This window comes from Chionomys nivalis, chromosome 10 (genome assembly GCF_950005125.1).
Source record: "Chionomys nivalis chromosome 10, mChiNiv1.1, whole genome shotgun sequence".
Classification (NCBI taxonomy): Eukaryota; Metazoa; Chordata; class Mammalia; order Rodentia; family Cricetidae; genus Chionomys; species Chionomys nivalis.
In genome coordinates, this window is record NC_080095.1 from 41,605,969 (window position 1) to 41,626,215 (window position 20,247).

The 20,247-nt window shown below is 50.3% G+C and overlaps 1 protein-coding gene across 3 annotated transcripts in view; it reads left to right on the top strand.

The window, feature by feature from the left end:
• Dpf3 (double PHD fingers 3) overlaps positions 1-20,247 on the top strand; it is a 268,414-nt gene that overhangs the window by 164,336 nt on the left and 83,831 nt on the right. For all 3 annotated transcript variants that reach the window (XR_009057826.1, XM_057782334.1, XM_057782335.1), the window contains exon 6: positions 4,048-4,126. Coding sequence is in view for 2 of the 3 variants with exons in the window: in XM_057782334.1 (XP_057638317.1) it covers positions 4,048-4,126 (79 nt within the window). In the remaining variant the exon portion in view is untranslated. The remainder of the gene's footprint in view (positions 1-4,047; positions 4,127-20,247) is intronic.

The following is a 20,247-nucleotide window of genomic DNA, read 5'->3' on the forward strand; positions in this document are numbered from 1 at the left end:
TTTATGGTCAGTAAGACTGCACCACAGGGCCCCCAGTGTGTGAATGGAAAGATGAACATCCTCAGGGAGGGAGGATGGGTCACGTTTGGAGGGTAAGCTTCAAAGGGTTCTGTATCAGAGTCTAGAAACCTGTCCTGCTCTTTCCACTGGCTCTGGGACTGTGGGCAAGTCATGGACTCATTCAGAACTGGCACCAATTGACAAGACAGTGACAGTGGCATGACTGGTCCCAACTCACAGGACTCTTCCAGAAGCCCCTGAGATAATATATGTGGAAGAGCTTTGTGTTGTGCACACAGCAGAATGACAGGGTTCATGATAAACTATAAAATGCCATATTTCCCCTCAAGGACTCAAGACTCAAACTGGGGAGATGCTAAGACTCACAATACAGTAAGAGTACTGCAGACTTCTCATGGCGTGCTAACCAAACATGAAGCCCAGGGGATCCACACAGTCATGGAGGGGTCAACAACTGACTGAACACTTCCTGTGGGCTTAATGCTATGTCCTGTGGCTTGACACTCCTAACCGTAGCTGTCACAGCAACTGTGCTGTAGGGGTGTTTCTCTGTCCATTTATTTATCCACTTCCTTATATATGTATTGATTGAGGAGACAGAGTCTTTGTAAGTAGCCTTGGAACTTTCTGTGTAGACCAGGTTGGTTTAAACCTGCAGTATTCCTTCTGCCTCGTCTCCTGAGTGCTGAGGTAACAGATATGTACCAACACATCTGGCCTGCGGTTGCCCATTTTATAAGTAAGCTAAGGCTCAGAGGGGTAGCTCGTTCTATGACACACAGCTGGTGCTATCTGTTGTTTGGATATGGCTTGCGTGTCCGGGAGACTTCGTGTGCTGACATTTAAAGTCCTTCGGGAGATGTGGAGAAGCCAGAGATTGGATGGCTGTAGCATTTAGAAGAAGCCTTTGGAAAATGACTAGGATTATTAGGTAAGGACAGGGTCAAGCTTCCTGATTGGTTCCTGGGGGTCAATAAGAAGAGGGAGAAGGGGTGAAAGAGAAACACATGCGGTCTCCCTGTTTCACCTATGGATTTTGGTAGCAAGAAGGGTATCACGAGATGAGTCCCCAACAAGTTGCACCTCCAGATCGATGAACCAAAATAAACCTCTTTTTCTTACCAAAGTCCTTACCTCAGGCTTTTTGTTACAGTAACGAACATCTGACAAATACAGCTGGGATTGAAGTCTAGGCCCATCAGACTTCAAGACAAAGCTGGCTTACTCTGCAGTGCGGCAAGAGGGTTTTGGGAGGAGTGGGACGCTGGCCAGGCTGAAATATAGGTTGGTGGTGGATGGCATGGTAGAGGTGACCATAAAAGAAACCATGAAAACAAAGATGTAGACACAGCGTGAGGCTGGGGTGAGACTGTTGGGTTGGTGGTAGGCTGCCATTGGCCATGTATATGTGTCACAGCTGGCAATGGAAGACCTCATGCTCCCACTTCTCATTCCTTTTGGGCAGGTGGTCATGCAGGATGGGTTAGGCTGGGCAGTGGGGAGGTAGAGCCCCAGCCGGGAGCTTTCCTGGGGAGTTCAGGATCAGCTGATGTCCTTTGGGCTCTGGGATACAGATGAGGGAGAAGAAGAAAAATGGTCAACTCAACAGTGGACTGATGGATTGCTGCAATGACCTGGCAGCTGTTTAAGGAATGTACTTGGTTCCAGGAATAGTGGTGGCCCACACAGGACTCTACCTCTCGTGGGACAGATAAAAAAAAAATCAACGAATGAGCTAACACATGTCCATGTAGTGCTGGATAACGACAATGCTGTGACCAGACAAAAAACAGAAGTGAAGAAAGAATGAAGCAAGTGGGCACCAGTGGGCTGGGGAGGGCTTCTTGAAGTGGCATTTGAGCAGGACCCATAGGATTCTGAATTGATGAGCTTGCGTCTTCCAGGAGATGAAGAATTCCATTGCCTTAGGAGAACCCACATGCATCGCCTCAGATACCCTATGGCCCTTATCTCTGTTGGGCAAGACCAGTGCCTGTGGAGCATGGGAGCATGGGGCTCCCAGCAGCACCCTTCTTTCCCTCGGCTGCCTCCCTCAGAAGCCCCAGGTGCTCCTGTTCTCCCTTCCTCTCCTGCCTTGACACAGGGCCAGTCTTGTAGAGCCCCTTCTGGCGTTTGCTGTGGCCTCGTCATTCTGCCTGACTTAGTTTTACCTGCTCCAGGGGGCTGTGACAGGGCCGCCGGCTGTGCATGTCAAGCTGTCTCTGGCCTCACTGAGGAGGTGCGGGGAGGGCCAGGGCCCTAAGGTGACCACCTTTAGCATCCTAGACACAGTGCCTCAGGGTGACGGCCAGAGTTTGCAGCTCCTCCGGGGCTTAGTTCTGCATAAAGAGGGCATGGGGAGGAAGAGGAGGAGGAGGGAAAGGAGGAGGGTAACTACTTCTGACGATCCATAGCAGGGCTTGGGCTAGGGAGGTAGCGAGGAGGAGGGAGGTGGAATTTCATTTTTTTTTTCCTTTTCCAAAAAGACAAGCTGAGAAGACAAAAGTGATAGTGTGGCAGGTGGAGTTGATTGTGAGGTCTGTGTATTTTGAGAACGAGTGCCACAGGCCTGGAGAGTGGGCCTGTCTACAGGGAAGTTCCCAGAAAGATGTGAAGACTTACATTTGTGGGTGTGTATGTGTAGGGGAATCCATCCCAGGCCTTTCCACTGTGAATCCTCGGGCCCACTTCCCTAGAGCAGATTCTGGGCTGGCCCTCCAGACCTCTGCCCTGTCGTGTTCCTCTCCTGCTGATCTTCTCTGTCCCCGAAGACTGCAGCTAGCCCTTTCCATGGCTGGGAGTTTACTGCTACCCATTAGCAACGCCTGACCCGGAGGAGGCTAAGGTGCGGCAGGAAGGCCGGCATGGGGCTTATGGTAGCTTATAAATAAGCCTTGCTGTTTTCTGGTAGCCGCTGTTTGGGATGCAGAGCTGTTGGCAGCCTTTCAGGCTCGTCTCTGTTACCCTGAAGTCTTGTTTCTTATCCCAGTCCCCCCTGGTCACATGGCCCACCCAGGGAGACACAGGGCTCTGGTAGGTATCAGGAATCCAGCTCTAATTGACCTTGAAGGTTAAGGTCTTAGTCCGACCTTGTACAGGAGCTCTGCCTGCAGCCCAGCTCTACTGTGAAGGTCAAACACGATGGAGGAGGCAGTGTGGGCCCAGGAACCTGGGGGGACACCGTAGTTCTACTCCCCGTCCCCCACCCCCAGGGTGCTCATCAGGTGACCAGTGTGTACAGCAAGCAGCGTGGCGTCTTCTACACTGTCAGTGAAGTAGAGAGGCGCTGTGTGGTGGAAAACTAGAAATCCCGGTATTTGACAGATATGGGACTGCATCAGTTAGACTTGCTGTGGGAAAGCCCTGGAGAGAGTGGGGTTTTAGTTTGGCTCACGGCTTCAGAGGGGTCAGCCGTGGTTGGCTTTCTCCATTGCTGTGGGTCTGCGGGGAGTCAGACCCTCACGATGGCAAGAGTATATGGCTGCACAAAATAGTTTCCCTCATGGTAACCCAGAAACCAAGAGGGGTGGGAAGAAGGGTGCTCAGGACAAGTAAAACCTTTAAAGATGTAACCCCATGTTTTCCCTACATAGTCCAGTTTGCTCCCCACCCCCGCACCCCCACCAGAATAATGCCGCTAGCTGAGGATTTTCATAGTCGGGCCAGGCCATCTCCTTTCAGTCACACGTCCTGTTTCTATTCTGGCTCTGCATTTGGCAGATGAATGGCCCTGGGGAAGTTACTCCACTTCTCTGTTGTCTCAGCCCCTTCCCCTATACAAGAGGACCACTATTATAAACCTCCTTCTTGGAGTTATTATGTAAATAATAGGACGACCCGGGTGAGTAGCTGAGTGATTTGGGACAAGTTACCCGATCCCCTGGGTCTCCGTTGTCTTGCTTGTAAAGCAGGGTTGGCATGGGAACAGGGGCTGTGATGCAGGTGGTTCACACGGGCCCTCAAGAGTGTATGCCCATGAGCTGAGTGGCTGTGGTAACAAGTGTCTCATGCTCAATGTCTCCTCAGGCTCGTGGCTCTGCAGGCGGCAGGAGGAGGCATGATGCTGCTTCTCAGGAAGACCATGACAAACCCTACGTGTGTGACAGTGAGTATCTTGTGTGCTGCGTCAGCCAGTCTTCCTATGCTGCCTTGGCAGCTCTGGGCCGCACCAGGCTTTTCTGCTTCCAGCTCTGTGTGGCCACATTCCCTCCTGTTGTCTCTGCTGTGACGGGGCTCTGGGCACCGTGGACAGTCTGGCAGGGGACTCCATCCTCTCTGACTGTCCTCCAGGATACTAGGTCTCCTTTCTGGCTTTCCGCCTACGTTCTCCCACGTTCTCTGTCTCTTTCAAGACTCATCCTCCACATGTTTCTCCAGTTCAGAATCACAAACAGAAATGTCTCCCTAAACTCTCCGGCAAAGGTGACTGGCTCCCGTCACTTTCCATTTGTTTTACCTCTAATTCCATTTCTCTCTCCTTCTCTCCTGTCCTAGGCAGCACTGGTTAGGAATCTTTGTATGACGGTGGCTTGAATGGCCCTCGATTCGTCTCCACCCTTCCTCTCCTGATTCAGAAATATCACTGGAAGAGTGGTTGCCTGGCTTCCGGGTTAGAGTCTGAGGTTAGAGGCCAAGGGAGGGGGACAAGGAGGGACTGTGGTCACCAAGAAGGCGGTAGCTTTCTTTTTCCTCACATGCCAGGGTAGGTTCCACAGCCGTGCCCTGTTGACTATCACTCCATTGGGCATTTCTGCTCACTCTATGGCAAGACTAGCCATCAATAGCACATGCCTGGGGACCTTCCTTTCCCTTCTCATCTGCTATTGAAACCCAGAGCTTGGCCACTGGGACCAGGCTGCTCTGAGAACAGCAGGAAGCTAGACAAGGCAGGGCCTGACATGGTGGTCCCTCTGGGTGCCTCTCCATCTTGTCAGATCCTGCAGCTCTGCGAGGACAAAGAAAGCCAGGGGATAGTACATAAAGGGCACATGGGGTGGTACCTTCCCCCGATCCCCTCACTGGCCTCTTGATTTCAAGATATTCTGTACCGTGTGGAGATGACGTCTGGTGGGATAACATTTTGCCAGAACTCAAACTCCATGGCGTTCATTTGGCTGCTTATCACCCCACGCAGATGGCATTCCCGAGATGTCTGCAGGTCGTGTCGCCATCCTAAGCAACTGTGTTCCAGGAAGAGAGGGGATCAGTGCCTGGGGTCTGGTGGCTTTTGGCAGGAAGCTCCTGCTTCGGTCTGGGCCTCACTTCCGAATGGCATTTACTTGGGTTCTGATATGTGAACAGCCCAAGCTTGCTGGTCCTTGGGGGACTGGGCAGAGGGTAGGATTTCCAGCTGTGTACGGCACCCCAATAACAGTGCCAGCAGCTGCTTTGAAGCTGAGACATAACTACTCCGTTTCTCTTTTAAAAAGCTATGTTTCCCATTATGTGATTTTTCTGCTGTTATAGATAGTGGGATTAACTTTTTACTCTATTTCTGCAACTTCAGAAAAAGGTCTTATTGCATTGATGGGTGATAGATTGTATGTCTGTGGCTGGGATGCGCACATGCAATGGCTTGTGTGGAGGTCAGGGGACAATGAATTGGTTCTCTCCTTCCCCCTGTGGGTTCCAGGGATTAAACCTAGGTCACCAGGCATGGTGGCAAATACACTTAACAGCTAAGCCGACTCACTGGCCCTCTTTCTAGAATTTTTGTGGCATTCCAAGGACAGCTCCTGGCTCTCCTCTTGGCCTGGCTCCTGGCCCTCCTCTTCTGCTCAGAGCCTTTGTATCATCCTCCTTCCTCCTGGCTCCTGGTCTGTGCTGTTAGCAGATGCTCTCCTGCAATCCCCCCAGCTTTGTTTAGGGCCCCTTGGTGTCCTTGGCTGTTTTCTGCTCCCCTCCCTATAGGGTCACTTCCTCCCCCTGTTTCCCCTGAAGAAAGACTTGGAAGGACTCATCACAGGATGGCACCAGCTTTCCGGAAGTCTCCGCAGCTGCTTCCTTGACTCTGCCCACATACGTACTGCCTCCCCGCCCCCCTTTGCAAAGCAAGGTCCGTTGCCGTTTGCCCTTCTTCATTCTGGCTCTCTCAGGACATTGTGTGACAGCTTGGTGATTAATGGACTTTATTTTTATCTGGTGCCCTTCAGACAGGTGATCCCTAGGGGTAGAAGTGACCTTTGGAGAGGTCACTGAGCCCACCCCCTCACCCCTGAGTTGGACAAGAAACGCTTTTAATCATCTCTAATGCATCCTAACTAGAGAGGTGTCTGGTCGCCCTCCTTCAGCGTCCTATGGGATGGCGCTACCCACTAGGCGCCCTTTCTCCACCATTCCAGCTGTGTGTGTCCTTAATGAGAGCTGGAACTGCTCTGTCTGCCACATCCCCTTGTCTTTTGTGTCTCCTTCCCCAACAAGTCGTCATGCTCAGCATTTTGGTCTTGCATCCTCTGTGTTCTTGGATGAACTTGGGTCTGTCTTACTCCATAATCCCAGTGCCATCATCCTGCTCTGAACTCCCGTCTGGAAACACTTCTGCCGGAAGCGGCACAAGGCCAAGTAGCTCAAAGGATAGATATTTCCTTGTTTGATTTATCCACCAGTTCTTGGAATGACCCCCATTTTCAGAGAACACCCAAGTGCTCTGTGCACGCCGAACCACTTCCCGTCACTTCCTATTTGTCCAGCACTGGGTCTGGTCTCCAGGTGTAGACTCTTTCTCCTGAGGCATTTGATTATCCTTCTTCCCATAAATCACTCAGCGTTTGGCCCCATCGAATCTCAATAAGCAGATACAATAACGTGTGACTTCAATATACAAGATTCAATAAAGGCAAATTTAAAGACATTGCCCACTAGTTAAATTCCATTCTCCACAGACTTTGCGGTCCCTGCCATTTTTGTATCGTCTGTGGTTTGATTTGCATAATTCCCACTCCATCTTTGGAGTTATTTATGAAAATATTAGGTCACCTTGGACCACAAACACCTCTCTCTGGATTTATGTGGGTTGGTAATAGCCATTTCTTTTCAGATGCGGTTGTGCCCCTTCCTAGTATGTTTTTTTTTTTTTTTTTCTTCAAGACAGGGTTTCTCCGTAGCTTTTTGTTCGTTTTTTTTCCCCAAAGATTTATTTATTTATTATGTATCCAACTTTCTGCCTCCATGTATACCCACACGCCAGAGGAGGGCGCCAGATCTCATTACAGATGGTTTGGAGCCACCATGTGGTTGCTTGGAATTGAACTCAGGACCTCTGGAAGAGCAGACAGTGCTCTTAACCACTGAGCCATCTCTCTAGCCCCCTAGTATGTGTTCTTGAATGTAATCGATGCCTTTTGATGTTGGTGGGCCATTCCTCCACATAATGGGTGGCTGAGATATTATCATAGCGGATAACTTCAGATGATAGAGGTTTACTTTTTGCCTTTCACTCAGCCATTAGATTTATTTCATCTCAGAAATACTAAATCATCTAAGTGTAATTTATTTTTTTCACCCAATCTATGGTACGCTCATGAATCCTTCATGTTCTAGCAACTAACCAATCTCTATTAATTATTTTGAAATTTTACCGAGTTGAAGGCTTAAAGTTCCGCTTCTCCACTATCTGCCTTTTGTTTCGGGAAAGGTGTTCATCCCTTTCAAAACAAAGCAACAGAGATGGGCTTTGTAGGAGAGTCTGCTGGTGTTTGTGGGTCTGGATCACCTGTGCAGAACTAACCTAGACACTTCATGAACATGCAGATTCCAGGCTCTCAGGGCAGACTTGCTCTACCGGAATCTCAGGAGTCAGCCTGGAGCCCACATGGTCCTGCACTTCTCAGGGGATTCATAAGCATGCTGATGTTTGAGGATGGCTGGTTCTCCTCATTCCAACCTGAGGACTTTGAACATCCAGTCCTTTTAACGTTCGCTGCCTGGATCTCCCCGCCCCCCCCCCCCCCGTGTGTGTGTGTGTGTGTGTATGTATGTGTTATATGTGCACTTATGAGCATGGCTGCATGCACATGTGGCTATCAGAGAAGATATCAGATGCTCTGCTTCGCTCCTTCCCAGCCGGGTCTGTTTCTCACTGAGCCTGGAGCTAGCCTGGTAGCCAGCAGGCCCCAGCCATCCTCCCAATTGCAGCTCTGTATAGTGCTGGGGTTATGGGTGCCCATCCTGCCACAGTGTTTTACATGGGTGGTGGAATCAGGACTCAGACCCTTATTTCATATAGCTTCTATCTGCCAGGCCATCTGATTTTCTAGGCAGCTGGACCCTGGCTTGCCTTGCTGCTTTAGCTGACTTCTTTCAACCCTTTCCTTGGTCGTTCTTTCAGCAATGACAAAGCTCGGCCATCCAGTCTAACACACAGCACTCCTGCCCCTGATTTTCATTTACTTGGTCACATAAAGCCCTGCTATGCCATTATCACATGCTCTCGCCTGGGTGTTAAGTGGGGACAGATGTGAAGAGAGTCCTTGGGTGCGGGCTCCTGGGATGTGTTCTGAGTTGCTCAGCCTTGTCCTAAGGGCTTCCAGTTCTGAATCGCTCTGTAGCGTCCTTGTCCATCAGGGCAGACTCCCAAGGAGAGACTTACTTTTACAGTTTCTTTGTTCAAGGAACGTGACAGAGAAGGAGATGGTGGTGACACAGAACATTCAGTCTGCACATGGGAGGCGGTCTGGGAGGAACAAGAAAGTCCCCTGTGTTCTTGCTGGACACAGGGAACTTTCTTCAGTTTCTTGTTAGTGTGTGCCTATAGCTTGCAGGGAAGTGTGCCTGAAGTTTTGTAAAGACTCTCCCGTAACCCCCCCCGCCCCTCCCCCCCAGTAAGCTTGAGCCACAGAGACAGCTGGCTTCACTTTTCTGTGAAGAAACTGAAGGCTCAGAGAGGTGAAGGGACTTTCCCCAGGTCACACAACTGATCAACAGTAACCCCAAGACACGGACCCTACTTCCTTAAGCTCTAGAAACGGCACAGTCTAGGTCTGGTTTAGTCTAGGTCTGTTTAAGAGCGACCTCCTATCAGGGAGTTCTCTCAAACGCTGAGGGGGAAAATGTTTTAGAAATTAGTTAATAAACATGCATCAGTCAGGTAATAATTGTAATTGAATAGAGTACATGATTCCTAGGCTTTTAAATGTAAATCTATTAAAATCACACCACACTAGAACATTAGTGGATGTTAGTGACACATCTGAGTGTGACTCACCTCTGGGTCACACCTGGTGTTGACAAGAAAGAAGGTCCCACCTGGTGTTGACAAGAAAGAAGGTCCGTTCAGCACCAATTCTGTTAGTGAGATCTTGGTCCCTGTGAATTTGGCCTGCGACTCTCTAATGTCCATGCCACAGGGTGATCTCTCTTAGAGACCCAGCGAGAGGTATCCATCTCCTTACAAGGATTTTCTTTGGCTCCTGCTTTGGAAGCGTATAGTCGGTTCATCATGGCAGGCAGAGCGTGATAGAGTTCATGTTGTTTCAAGGCTGTGGCAGCAGGCACAGGAGTCTGCTTGCTCACGTTATAGCAGATCGGGGAACACACTGTGGGTGGCGCCATGGGTGGACATAGTGCCAAGCTGCAACTTACTAGATCTGCTGCCTCAGTGACCCACTTTGTTGTAAAGGGTCCACATTTACCCCCAAACAGTGTCACCAGCTTGGGGACCAAGTGTTCTGTGAGTCAGGGCTGGGTGGAGGGAGCCTTTCCCATTCAAACCGTAATGGGGTGCAACCATGTCAGAGTAAGACCTGGGGTCTCTGCCTGTTCCGAACATCTGTTTTCCACTGTGTTTATTCTAGAGGGAGAAGGGGCTAGGGTGAAGTGGGTCTCCGTTCAGTTCTGTAAGTGACGGTCGCATTTCCTCCTTGTGGGCTCTCAGAGCTTTGGGCCTCCCTGATCAGCACCCTGCACTGTGGCCTCCTCTCCTCCCACACAGTAGCTTCCTAATGAGGCTATCTGCCCAGACCAGATGTCTCAGGAACAGAAGGGAGGAGTGTATTGTGGGACATCAGGGAGCTGTGGGATGGGTGACTGGGGGGGGGGGGCAACCATAGGGGTCCCGGGAAATCTTCTATTCTCTCAGCTCCCTTCAGATCACTGTGGTTTCATTTAACCCTGTGGGTAGCAGGGAGATTCAGACGACTATTTCTGTCTTATTAAAGTTTCCTTGAGAGGGCAGGAAGGCCTGCATTCTCTGAGGCTCATGTGTTATGTGCTTTAAACCGTGGGAAAAAAAAAAGCCAATAACTTGGCCTTCAGGCTTGCTGCCCTTCTGCAATGGCTGGCCATCACTCAGTTGTCTCTGGCTGTTATCTTGCAGATCCTTGGATGTGTGTGTGAGGGGGTGGCAGAGGAGGCTCGGTGCCCCAGAAACTTGATTTGTGGAGCAGGGTCTGTGGGAGGGATTGATCACTGGAGATAGAATGCATTTGTCCTCACAAAGACGGGCCTGTTTAAATATGCAAATACCCTTGTGTCCTGGACATAGGTGCCAGTGTCCCTGCAGGGCTGGCCAGAGGCAGGATGAGGAAGTTTCTCTTTGATGCCTACCCACCACCTTGCCTGCCGCTGTGCTGTTTCTTCTGCCCTGCTGCTTGACCCTGGTCTCCCTGCCCTCAGATGTCCTCCCATCTGCTCCTCTGAGCATGCTGCCGTAGCCCCCTGTGCCCTCTGGAATTGCCTTCTTAGCCGCAGGAACCTTTTTATCCATGGTGCTAAGTGGTTCTTTTCACTTCTGCAAGTAACCTTTTTCCTATGGAAATAGTATCTGTGCAGGGAAATCAGGAAGGGGAAGGGGAAGCCGCTGTCACCTTAGTCCCCGAAGGCTGTGATTTGTGATTTGTTCCTTACCAATAGTCTTCCTCTCACCAGTACAAGTGAATGATATCTGTCCGTGTCAACAGATGGGTTTCTGTGGCAGCGATCCTAGGGCAACATAGTATTCCACAATAAGGACATGCCACAGCTTATGATGGTTCTGGTGTGTGCGGTCAGTAGTCAACTTGTTAAATGCGTGGTTTGGAATGTGTTCACTATTAGCAACATTGCAGCTTTTCCGTCACACAGTTTTGTCTTAGCAGATACTAGCTATACACAATAATGGTTTTATTATGGCGCTTTTCACAAGGGAATAGAATGTATTTTGAAGGTGTCCCATCTCCTGTTACCTTCTCTTGACCCCCTTCTCACTGCCACGAATCCATTTTCTTTCAACTAAGTTCTCTTCTTCTTCTGTATCATTTCCTCATTTTTATTTATGTTTGCTGACCCAATAAGTTTAATTAGGTGCCTACCTGGCCTCTGGTAAGGAGTCATTACAAAAGTATGGGCGCCTTCTAGGGCTATACCGCTAAAGAAAATGCTTTCCCCTTTAGTATCGCTCCATAGGGAGGGGTGGGTTCCTACGTGCTCTTCCTCCATTCACGATAATGGACCCAGTCTTTGTATAATGCTTTATTATTTCCTCAAAGCAGAACTGTGAGGTCAAAGGGCCTGGTGCTAGTCTGTGTGTGTGTGTGTGTGTGTGTGTGGCCTGTGCCACGTGAGAGAGCTGGGGAAGGACACTACCCTGACTGGAATGAGATGTTTGAAGCCATGCTGAGGCTCTGCCACTTGCTGTCTAGGACTTGGAGAAGATGGCTTGTTTTGGGTGTCGTGTCCTTGGTGTGCAGTGGAAAGGGCATCTGACTGTAACGACATATATAGAGAAGGGTTTGCACACGATATGGTTGAAGAAATATTTCTTCTCCCACCTTAATCCCCTCTTTCTTAGTATACCTGGGGAGACTAGGCTTGTCGTACAAGGGAGGATTTAGTTGAGCAGACACTAGATGCTCTAGGGGCCAGAGGAGTATTACTTGTGTGATGGGGTGTGGTCAGAGTACATATCCCGAGGCCAGTCAGATTTAAACAAGCACAGGATGAACAGATTCCTGTCTCCAGGGATAGAAAAGCTTATGTGCCGGTGTGGAGAGAGGTCATGATGATAAAGGTTTCCGTGCGCGCGCGCATACACACACACACACACACACACACACACACACACGGGAAAGGGAGAAGAGAATGAGGAAACCCCACAGAACCTGGCTGTGGCAGAGAGCATGAAGGGTTTTAAGAGTAGAGAGAGAGGTACTGATGACTCCTGGCATCTTGGGTTCCGGTATCAGACCCAAAGGGAGGCTTAACTGGAACATTCTGAAAGGGGAAGGAAGGACATTTGCAGAGTGATGAAACTCGGCCTTGAAAGCTGGGGAAGCGTCAGGAGGCCCAGGCAGGAAGTCTTCCTTTTCACTCTTTATTAGTTAAATGTTTTCATTTATTTCACATCCTGACCACAGTTTCCCTTCCCTCCTCTTCTTCTGTTCCATTCCACAGCCCCCCCCCCACCGCAGCCCTCCCCATTCACCCCTCTGCTGCTTCTGTTCAGAAAGGGGCAGGCCTCCCATGGATGCTAACAAGGCATGGAATATCAAGTTGAGGAAGGACTAAGCGCCTCCCTTTGTATTGAGGCTGGCTGAGGCAACCCAGCATGAGGAATAGGTTCCTGAAAGCCAGTTCAAATGTTAGGGACATGCCCCAATCCCATTGTCAGGAGAACCATAAATAGACCAAGCTACAGAACCGTTACCCATATGTAGAAGGCCTAGGTTGGTCCTATGTGGGCTCCATAGCCATTGGTCCGGAGTCTGAACTCCTATGAGCCAGGTTAGTTGTTTCTGTGGGTTCCCTTGTGATGGTCTTGACACCCTGAGTCTACAATCCTTCCTCCCTCTCTTCAACAGGACTCCTGGGTCTTTCCCAGTGCCTGACTGTGGGTCTCTGCATTTGTTTCCATTCGTCTCTGGACGAAGGCTCTCTGATGACAATTACGGTGGCAACCACTTTGATTACAGGAGATGGCCAGTTCAGGCACCCTCTCCACTATCCAGGCAGGAAGTCTTAACAAAAGCAGTGGACTTTGGTTTCCCTAAAGGTGATAGTAGTCCCACAAGGTGGCTTATGATTCATTAATAAGTCTGCTCTGCTCCCGGTGCTGAATCTGTCAGGTTGTCGTCCAGGTCTAGCAGGTGGACAGAGGTCTCCGGAGGGAAACACCCACAGGCCTCCAAGTGAGTAGGAGCTGCCACCATGGTAACGGGCTCCCATCCTTGACTTTTCCCTGTTTACTTTCTCCAGACATGTTGACCATTGTATTTATTATTTCAATTACTTTTCCATAATTGAATTATATTTTACTTTTTAAGCTAATTAAAAACATGCTAGCATGAACCTCACTAGCTTCAAACACCGCCTTATAAGGCACAATGGTTGAGAGAAGATGGTCTTAAAATCAAGAGGATCTGAGCCCCTGCCGCGTCATTTCCTAGCCATGACCTTGGGCACATCCCAAAGCGTCTTTGAACCTTGATTTATTTGTCAAGTGATAATACGGATATACATGCTAGAGTTTCTAGGAAGGCTCAATAAGAGAATGTGTAAAGACATTAGCCTATTGCCTGCTTCATGGATATTGTCAATAAATATTTATTTTCTTTGTACAAACTGACAAAGGCACTTAGCACCCCAGGGGACTCCTTGGCTGTGTTCTGGGCACTAGGTATTGGAGTTGTCAGGTCTATGGAATCAGTTTGTAAAATGGAATGAACTGGCAAAAATGACCCGTGTTCCAGATCCCTCGCTATGGGCCAGGCCCCACACTCTGTCCTTTGTGATCTTGGGCCAACACAGATCTCACTCTGTCTCTGTGGTCTACAAACTTCTCACCTCCATTTTACAGACAAGAAAACTGAGGCTTGGGTGAAGTCACTTGCCCCAGGGAGGTCACGTAGCAAATTGCTAGCATTCTGTTGCCATGGTTCTCAGGAGGACAGGAAACTTCACGGTTTGGTTTGTGGTTTTTCTGTACTTCTCTTCCGGGTGCTCAGGAGCAAGTTACGTAGTGTTCTGGAAACGAAAGACTTGCAGCATCTATCTCTTCTTCCTGTTATTAACTGGGGCCACATTCACGTCTAATAAATTCCTAGAATAAGCCAACAGCAGCCCTTGGGTTATCACCGGGCTTTGCTGGGCAGCAGATCCTGGGTCTGGACTCAGAAGATAAAAGGCAGCGCCAGGCCTTGAGACTGGTGTCTGTAAAAAGTCAGGGTGTTAGCTGGGTGTGATGGTGTATGTACCTGTGATCCTAGTACTTGAGAGGTGAATTCAAGAAAACATGGAGTCCAAGGCTAGCCTTGGCTACATAGTGAGTTCAAGGCCAGCCTATGTTACACGAGACCTTGTTGCAAAAACAAAACAAAACAACTACACAAAAGAAAACAAAACAGCAAAAAGCAGAAGATCACCACACAAAAAAATGTCAGGATGTTACAACCTACCACTCCCCCAGCTCTGTGATCCTATCCAGAGAATTAAGTTTAAAATAAGCGTCATGGGTGGTTTGAAAGAACAGATGATATCACAGGAATGCAGCTGCTGACCTCGCCGGGGAGGTGGGGAGACGGGAGTCGGCAGGCTCTGGGTGGGTGTTGTGGCTAGGGACATAGATCATTTTTCTATCATGGCTGAGGGGGCACCTAGACCTTTCAAGGCCCAGAGCAAACAGAACCACGAGGAGCTAGAACGGTGAGGACTTAGAGGGACTCTGGCCTAGCTTCCGTATTTTCACAGTGGGGTTTGTCTAAGGATATGTAGTGGGTGTACAAAAGAGTTGGAACTGGATCCCAGGGCTCCTGGGGGCCACTGGCTCATCTGGAATCCAGCCTTGGAGGACCACCCCAGTGTGGGAGCCTTGGCCTGGCCAGAGGACTCCTTGCCCCTTACACAGCTACAGCTGCACACAGCGCAGGGATAATCTTGAACTTCTCTTATTTTGAATCCCGGGGGCCAGTGTTGGTTCTTAAAGAACACCTAGCTATTTAAAGAGGTCCTTAGGGCTGAGCAAGGCTGCCCTGAGAGTACAGGGCTGAGCAACATCTCTCCTGGGTGTTGGCCCCAGTCTTGGTTTATTGTGGATGCGCCCCTCCTGGGGAATTGGATGTGGGCTTTCCTCCACCTCCGGATGGTGCTGCAGAGAGAACGGGATGCTGGCACGGTGTGTGGAGCTCCAAATGTCCACCGAGCGGCCTGGCAGCCCACGGTCCTTCTGACCAAATGGTATGTGTGAGGCCCTGTAGGGTGTGGGCTCCACTCTGAAGGGTTGAGCAGGAGAGAATATGATGACATCAGGATTATGTGTGGCCCATTGGGACCAGAGCAGAGCAGAGCAGGGCACATGCCCTACCTTACCCTTCTCAGCCTCCATCCTCCTTCATCTGCTTCTTCCTGGCAAGTTGCCAGATGCAGAATGAGGGCCCCTGAGAGAAGCAAGCTAGGGAGGTCAGCCTCAGGCGCCGGGGAAGCTGGGGACAGGAGTAACAAGCAGAAAATACATGGAGCATCCTCCAGCTGTATTCTCCAAAGGCAGATAAACCACAGTTTGAATCCTGGCCTTGCCGTTCTGGGAGTCACGTGTCTTTCTTCAGACTCAGGGTCCTCACCTGAAGAATGGGATTCAGGCCTTGTGACTGGGGTAAGATTCTGGGTAAGGACTGGGGGTGGCCTGCTTGTCTGTAGTGACGATGCCCTCGAGCAAACGCTGGGTGCTGTGATTTGTGTCCCAGCTGAAGGAGTTGAGCGACAGAGAGAGGGGCTATGTGTCTGTGCCATGGGCAGACGCTGGGAATGTGATGCAGCTTGTGGCTCCCAAGGCCTAGGCTTTGTCTCTCGGACACTCACTCTGTAATTGCTTTCAGTCGCTGCTTTCAGTCTCTGGGAACCACTGGCTCAGATACCCACTGCGTGCTCCAAGTTGGGCTGATGAAAATGTGCCAGAGTCATTAAGTTATCAGTAGGGAAGGCAGCCGCTTCTCCCCGGCAGGAAGGATTCTGCTGTCTTCTGCAACCGGCTTTGTTCACACAAATTGCCAACCCCCACTCCCCGCACCCCCCCCTCCTCCAGCCCCAGCCAGCGATTGGAGTAGGACTAAGGGGGATAGGGGACGTGCTGTCCCTGCTCTGGGACAGCACTGATGGCATGCTGTAACTCTAGCCTGGAGGTCCCATGTGGAGAACCCAGCTCTGGACCGGGAATGTAGGCAAAGCTATTTCTGCAGCTTGACAGATGGATCCGCCCCAGGGGGAAGGAGAGAGAGGGAGGCAAGCTGGACTTCCCTTGTCACGGCCATTGCTCTCCACATGCGCGGTGCCAGGAGCACAAAATCCAGGTGCTTGCTTGCCAAGGTGAAAAGAAGGACCTTAGGCTGTGCGCAGATGGGGCGGACTGGTCCCAGGGGTGAGGGCTGCAGAGGTGCATGACGCAGAGGAGTGGACCCTGGGGGAGGGAGACTATAGTGGGAAGATGGGGTTCAGCCCTCTCTGCATGCTTCAGCAGTCTTGGGGCTTAGTCTGATTCCCTGCGTGCGACAGCTCCTTCCAGAGCGGGATTGCTGACTTGATAAAAGGGGAGCAGATGGTGCCGATACTTTCTTTTCAGAATGTTATTTTTCTCCTCACCTTCTTTTCCACTGTACACCATTAGCCCAGACTTCAGAGGAGAAGCGGCTAGCTCCCTCCCTTTTGGGGTTTATTGTCTTTGCTGAGCCCCTTTGATGGCAGTGGGGGGGGGGATTGATGGCAGCTGAAAAGGACTGAGACTTACCACGGGCAGGATCCTCTTTTAAATCACTCTCTTGCCTCTTTCTCCTTCTGGTGAGGTAGGAGGTGTGCTGTCGCAGTGGGCCCCATTTCAGAGAGGGACATGCCAGTGTGGAGAGGCTTAGCAGCTTACCCTAGATCAGGCAGCCGGCAGTTTCGGTCGGAGTTTGAACCCACTCAGTTCAGACATGGACCATTGGGGCGTCACTGCAGCCCCTCTCACCCCATGACAGAGCTGGCTAGGGCCAGAGCAGCTGATCACACTGGAATGGTGGCCAGTGAGGTGCCCTAGGTAGACTTCTGGGAACCCACTCTCGACTGCTTGGGGCCTAGGTTCACCCCGGTGGGTTTAAAGCTTTCAGTTAGAGTCACTTATTCCGACATCTCCCCTCCCAGATTTCCAGTGCAAGATAAGATCAGAGGGTCCGGAAAGAGCTCAGCTGGTAAACTGCTTGTTTTGCAAGTGTAAGGGCCTGAGTTTAATTTATGGAATTCATCTAAAATGTTAGGTGTGGTAGGAAGTGCTTGCAACCTCAGCACTGGGCATCTAGAGACAGGTGTTCCTGGGGCTCACTGGTTGTCTAGCCTGCCCTATAGTAAGCTCCAGGCCATTTAGGGCACGTGTGTGCACATGCATGCACACACTGACACGACAATGAGGGACCCTTGAAGGAGTCTATAGTAAATGTTTCAAGATGGCGGCCACAGACCATGAGACCCAGCATGAAGCTCTTTCTGATTGCCCAGATCTATGAAGTTGGCCCCTGGTGTTTGGAGTGATGACTGGAAAGTAGAGTTAAAGGTCAGAGAGCATCCTCTCCAGCCTGTCTGGGCAATCGCAGCAGGGTTTCTAAAGCACTCCTACCCGTCGAAAACGTCGCCCTCTGATTCCATTGCGGTTCCATCAGAATAAATCACGGAGTCAGGGCTTCCTCTCTCACCCCGTGATGATGTCATCTGAAAGACTAAGTCTTAGTTAGCAGCTTTGTTTGGAGCTCCATTAACTCCAGGTCCTCCTAATTCTCTCTTTCAAACTACCCTGCCTCCTGCTGCCTCCTTGCAGCCTGTGGCCTGCTCAGAGACCTACCTGATAGATCAGGACACCCTCCTCCTCATCCTAGTGTGGTCTTCTTCCACCAGCTGCCCTGCCTTCTCCTACAGCCCTGCCGGAAGGAATAATCTATTAGTAATCTATTAGCCTTTTGCTATTCCCCATTTCCCGGAGCATGCCAGTGACCTGCAGCATTGTCTCATCCTCTAGGCGGTCATGGCTTATTTTCATGCTGTGGTGGCCCCCTGAGGGTCATATGCAATGATCCTCCCACCCCATTCTCCATCCCTTTTGGCCTTACTTAGTTCCCCTGCCTCTAAGCCTGAGTCTACTCACCTTTAAGACGAGTGAATTAGTTACTTTTCTGTTGCTGTCATTTAACACCACAGCCAAGGAAACTGACAGGATAGCAAGGGTTTATTTAGGCTCACAGTTCCAGAGGGGTAAGAGTCCATCATGGCAGGGAACCAGGGTAGCAGGCAGGGCAGTAGGAGCAGGTGAGAACTCATATCTTGAGCCACAGTAGGAAACAGAGAGAGTAAACTTGAAATGGCTTGAAGTTCTTAAACTTGGAAGCCCACCCCGAGTTGACATACTTCCTCCAGCAAGGCCACACCTTCTAAGCCTCCCAGATAGTGCCACCCACTGGGGACCAAGTGTTCAAATGCTATGGTGGGGACATTGCTTGTTCAAGTCACCACAGTGGGGATGTGCGCTGCCATGAACATCTTTGCTTGTTACACTCAGCGTCCCAGCTTGTGAGCGGCACTCGGGGACTGAAGGCAGGAGCCTCTCGAGGCTGGGGGCCTTGATGCTGCTGCTTCTGTCCTGAACCCCCCTCCTGTGCAATATTCTTGTGGCTCTCATGTGACTTTTTCTTAACAATTTTAAAAGGGAATCTCCCTCACCACTGTTTCCCTTGATGTGTCATAACACCATAACTTCCAGTGTCACTGTACCTATAGCCAGTCACGTCTCTTTCCATGAGAATTAAAGTAGCACATGCTCATTTCCTTCCTTCCCTCCCTTCCTTCCTCCCTCCCTCCTTCCCTCCCTCCCTTCTTTCTTCTTTCTTTCTTTCTTTCTTTCTTTCTTTCTTTCTTTCTTTCTTTCTTTCTTTCTTTCTTTCTTTCTTTCTTTCATTTGGATTTTCTCCTGTATCCTTCTAACAACTCATCCACGTCAGGAACCTGGGAGTCTTCATTACCTCTCTAAGCTGACATCCCAGTGCCTGTCAGGCAGACCCCATGCTGGCCACTGCAGATGTAACCTGTGTGAACGGACAGGGTCTGTCTCATTGGCTGCCTGTAGGATTGATGTGGATTAGTCCCAGGAAGGTGAACCCTGGGGTCCTGATGATTGGCAGGACCTCCCTGGGGAAGGGTATTAGGACCAAGAGCTGAAGGATGATTAGATGCTCATCAGGCAAACTGGGGGTGGGGGACAGGCTAGGCAGAGGGATGAACATGCTTGAAGGCTCTGTGGTAAGGAGAAATAGGCAGGGAGGCTGAGAATGAGGCAGGACCTGGTGTCAAATAAGGCCAGGCTGGGCACTGCACGTCAAAGACAGCCATGTTGGCTGGCACTTCGTTGTGTTCTTATACCCCCCTTCTACAAGATTCTATCTCAAACCCCTCTCCCCATAACTCATTTCTACCTATAAGGCCATATCTTTTCCACCCATCCATCAGCCAGGCAAATAGTGTCCTGCCCTCTTCAAATTCATCTTGTAAGCAGTGTGCTAACATGAGAGTCCTATTAAGATGACCCTCTGGGCAAAGTCCTCCCCTGGTCCCTCATTGTCAGAATGGAGTCAAGCCCAGAGGCCTTTTGTATTAGCTCCCTCAACCCCCCCACCACTATTCTTTGCTGCAGCTTTCTCAAATGGCTCACGGTACCCCTGAGGTGCTGGGTGGATGTACTGGGGAGCCCCAGGGGAGGTCTTGCTCATCTCATACTCTCCTACCAAGGGATTCTCACTCCAGGAAGCAACCTCCCCCAACTCAAGCCATCTGCTGCCCGGCTCAGCTACCCTTCTCTACCTTGCCTGCTCATACAGCCAGCCACCCAGTCTCTGTGCTATAGGCACAGACCTTCTGCTAGACCAGGAACTATTTGGAGAGGGTTGAGGGCCCCTTTGTCTTCATCCTCTTTGGTGCCACCGTCTAACGTATATTAACATTTAATAAATGTGTTATTGAATGTGAGGGTCTAGTGATGAAGGAAGCACACTGTTTGAGTGAGCCATACGGGATGAAGCTCCATCCTGAGGTACTTTAGGAAGGAGTCTGGCTTCCAGGACACCTTTTTGAACTCCCTGGATCTGGAACTTCCAGCAGCCAATCACATATCAAGGTGGCCTCCACTCCACACCCACACACTGGGAGGGTAGGTAGACCAAGTTGGTTAGAGTCAGGCCTAGGCCTTCTCAAGCTTTAGTGGGTTCCAGGATAATCTGGGTTCCCTGGCTGGGTGCCCCCTGATTGCTTGAT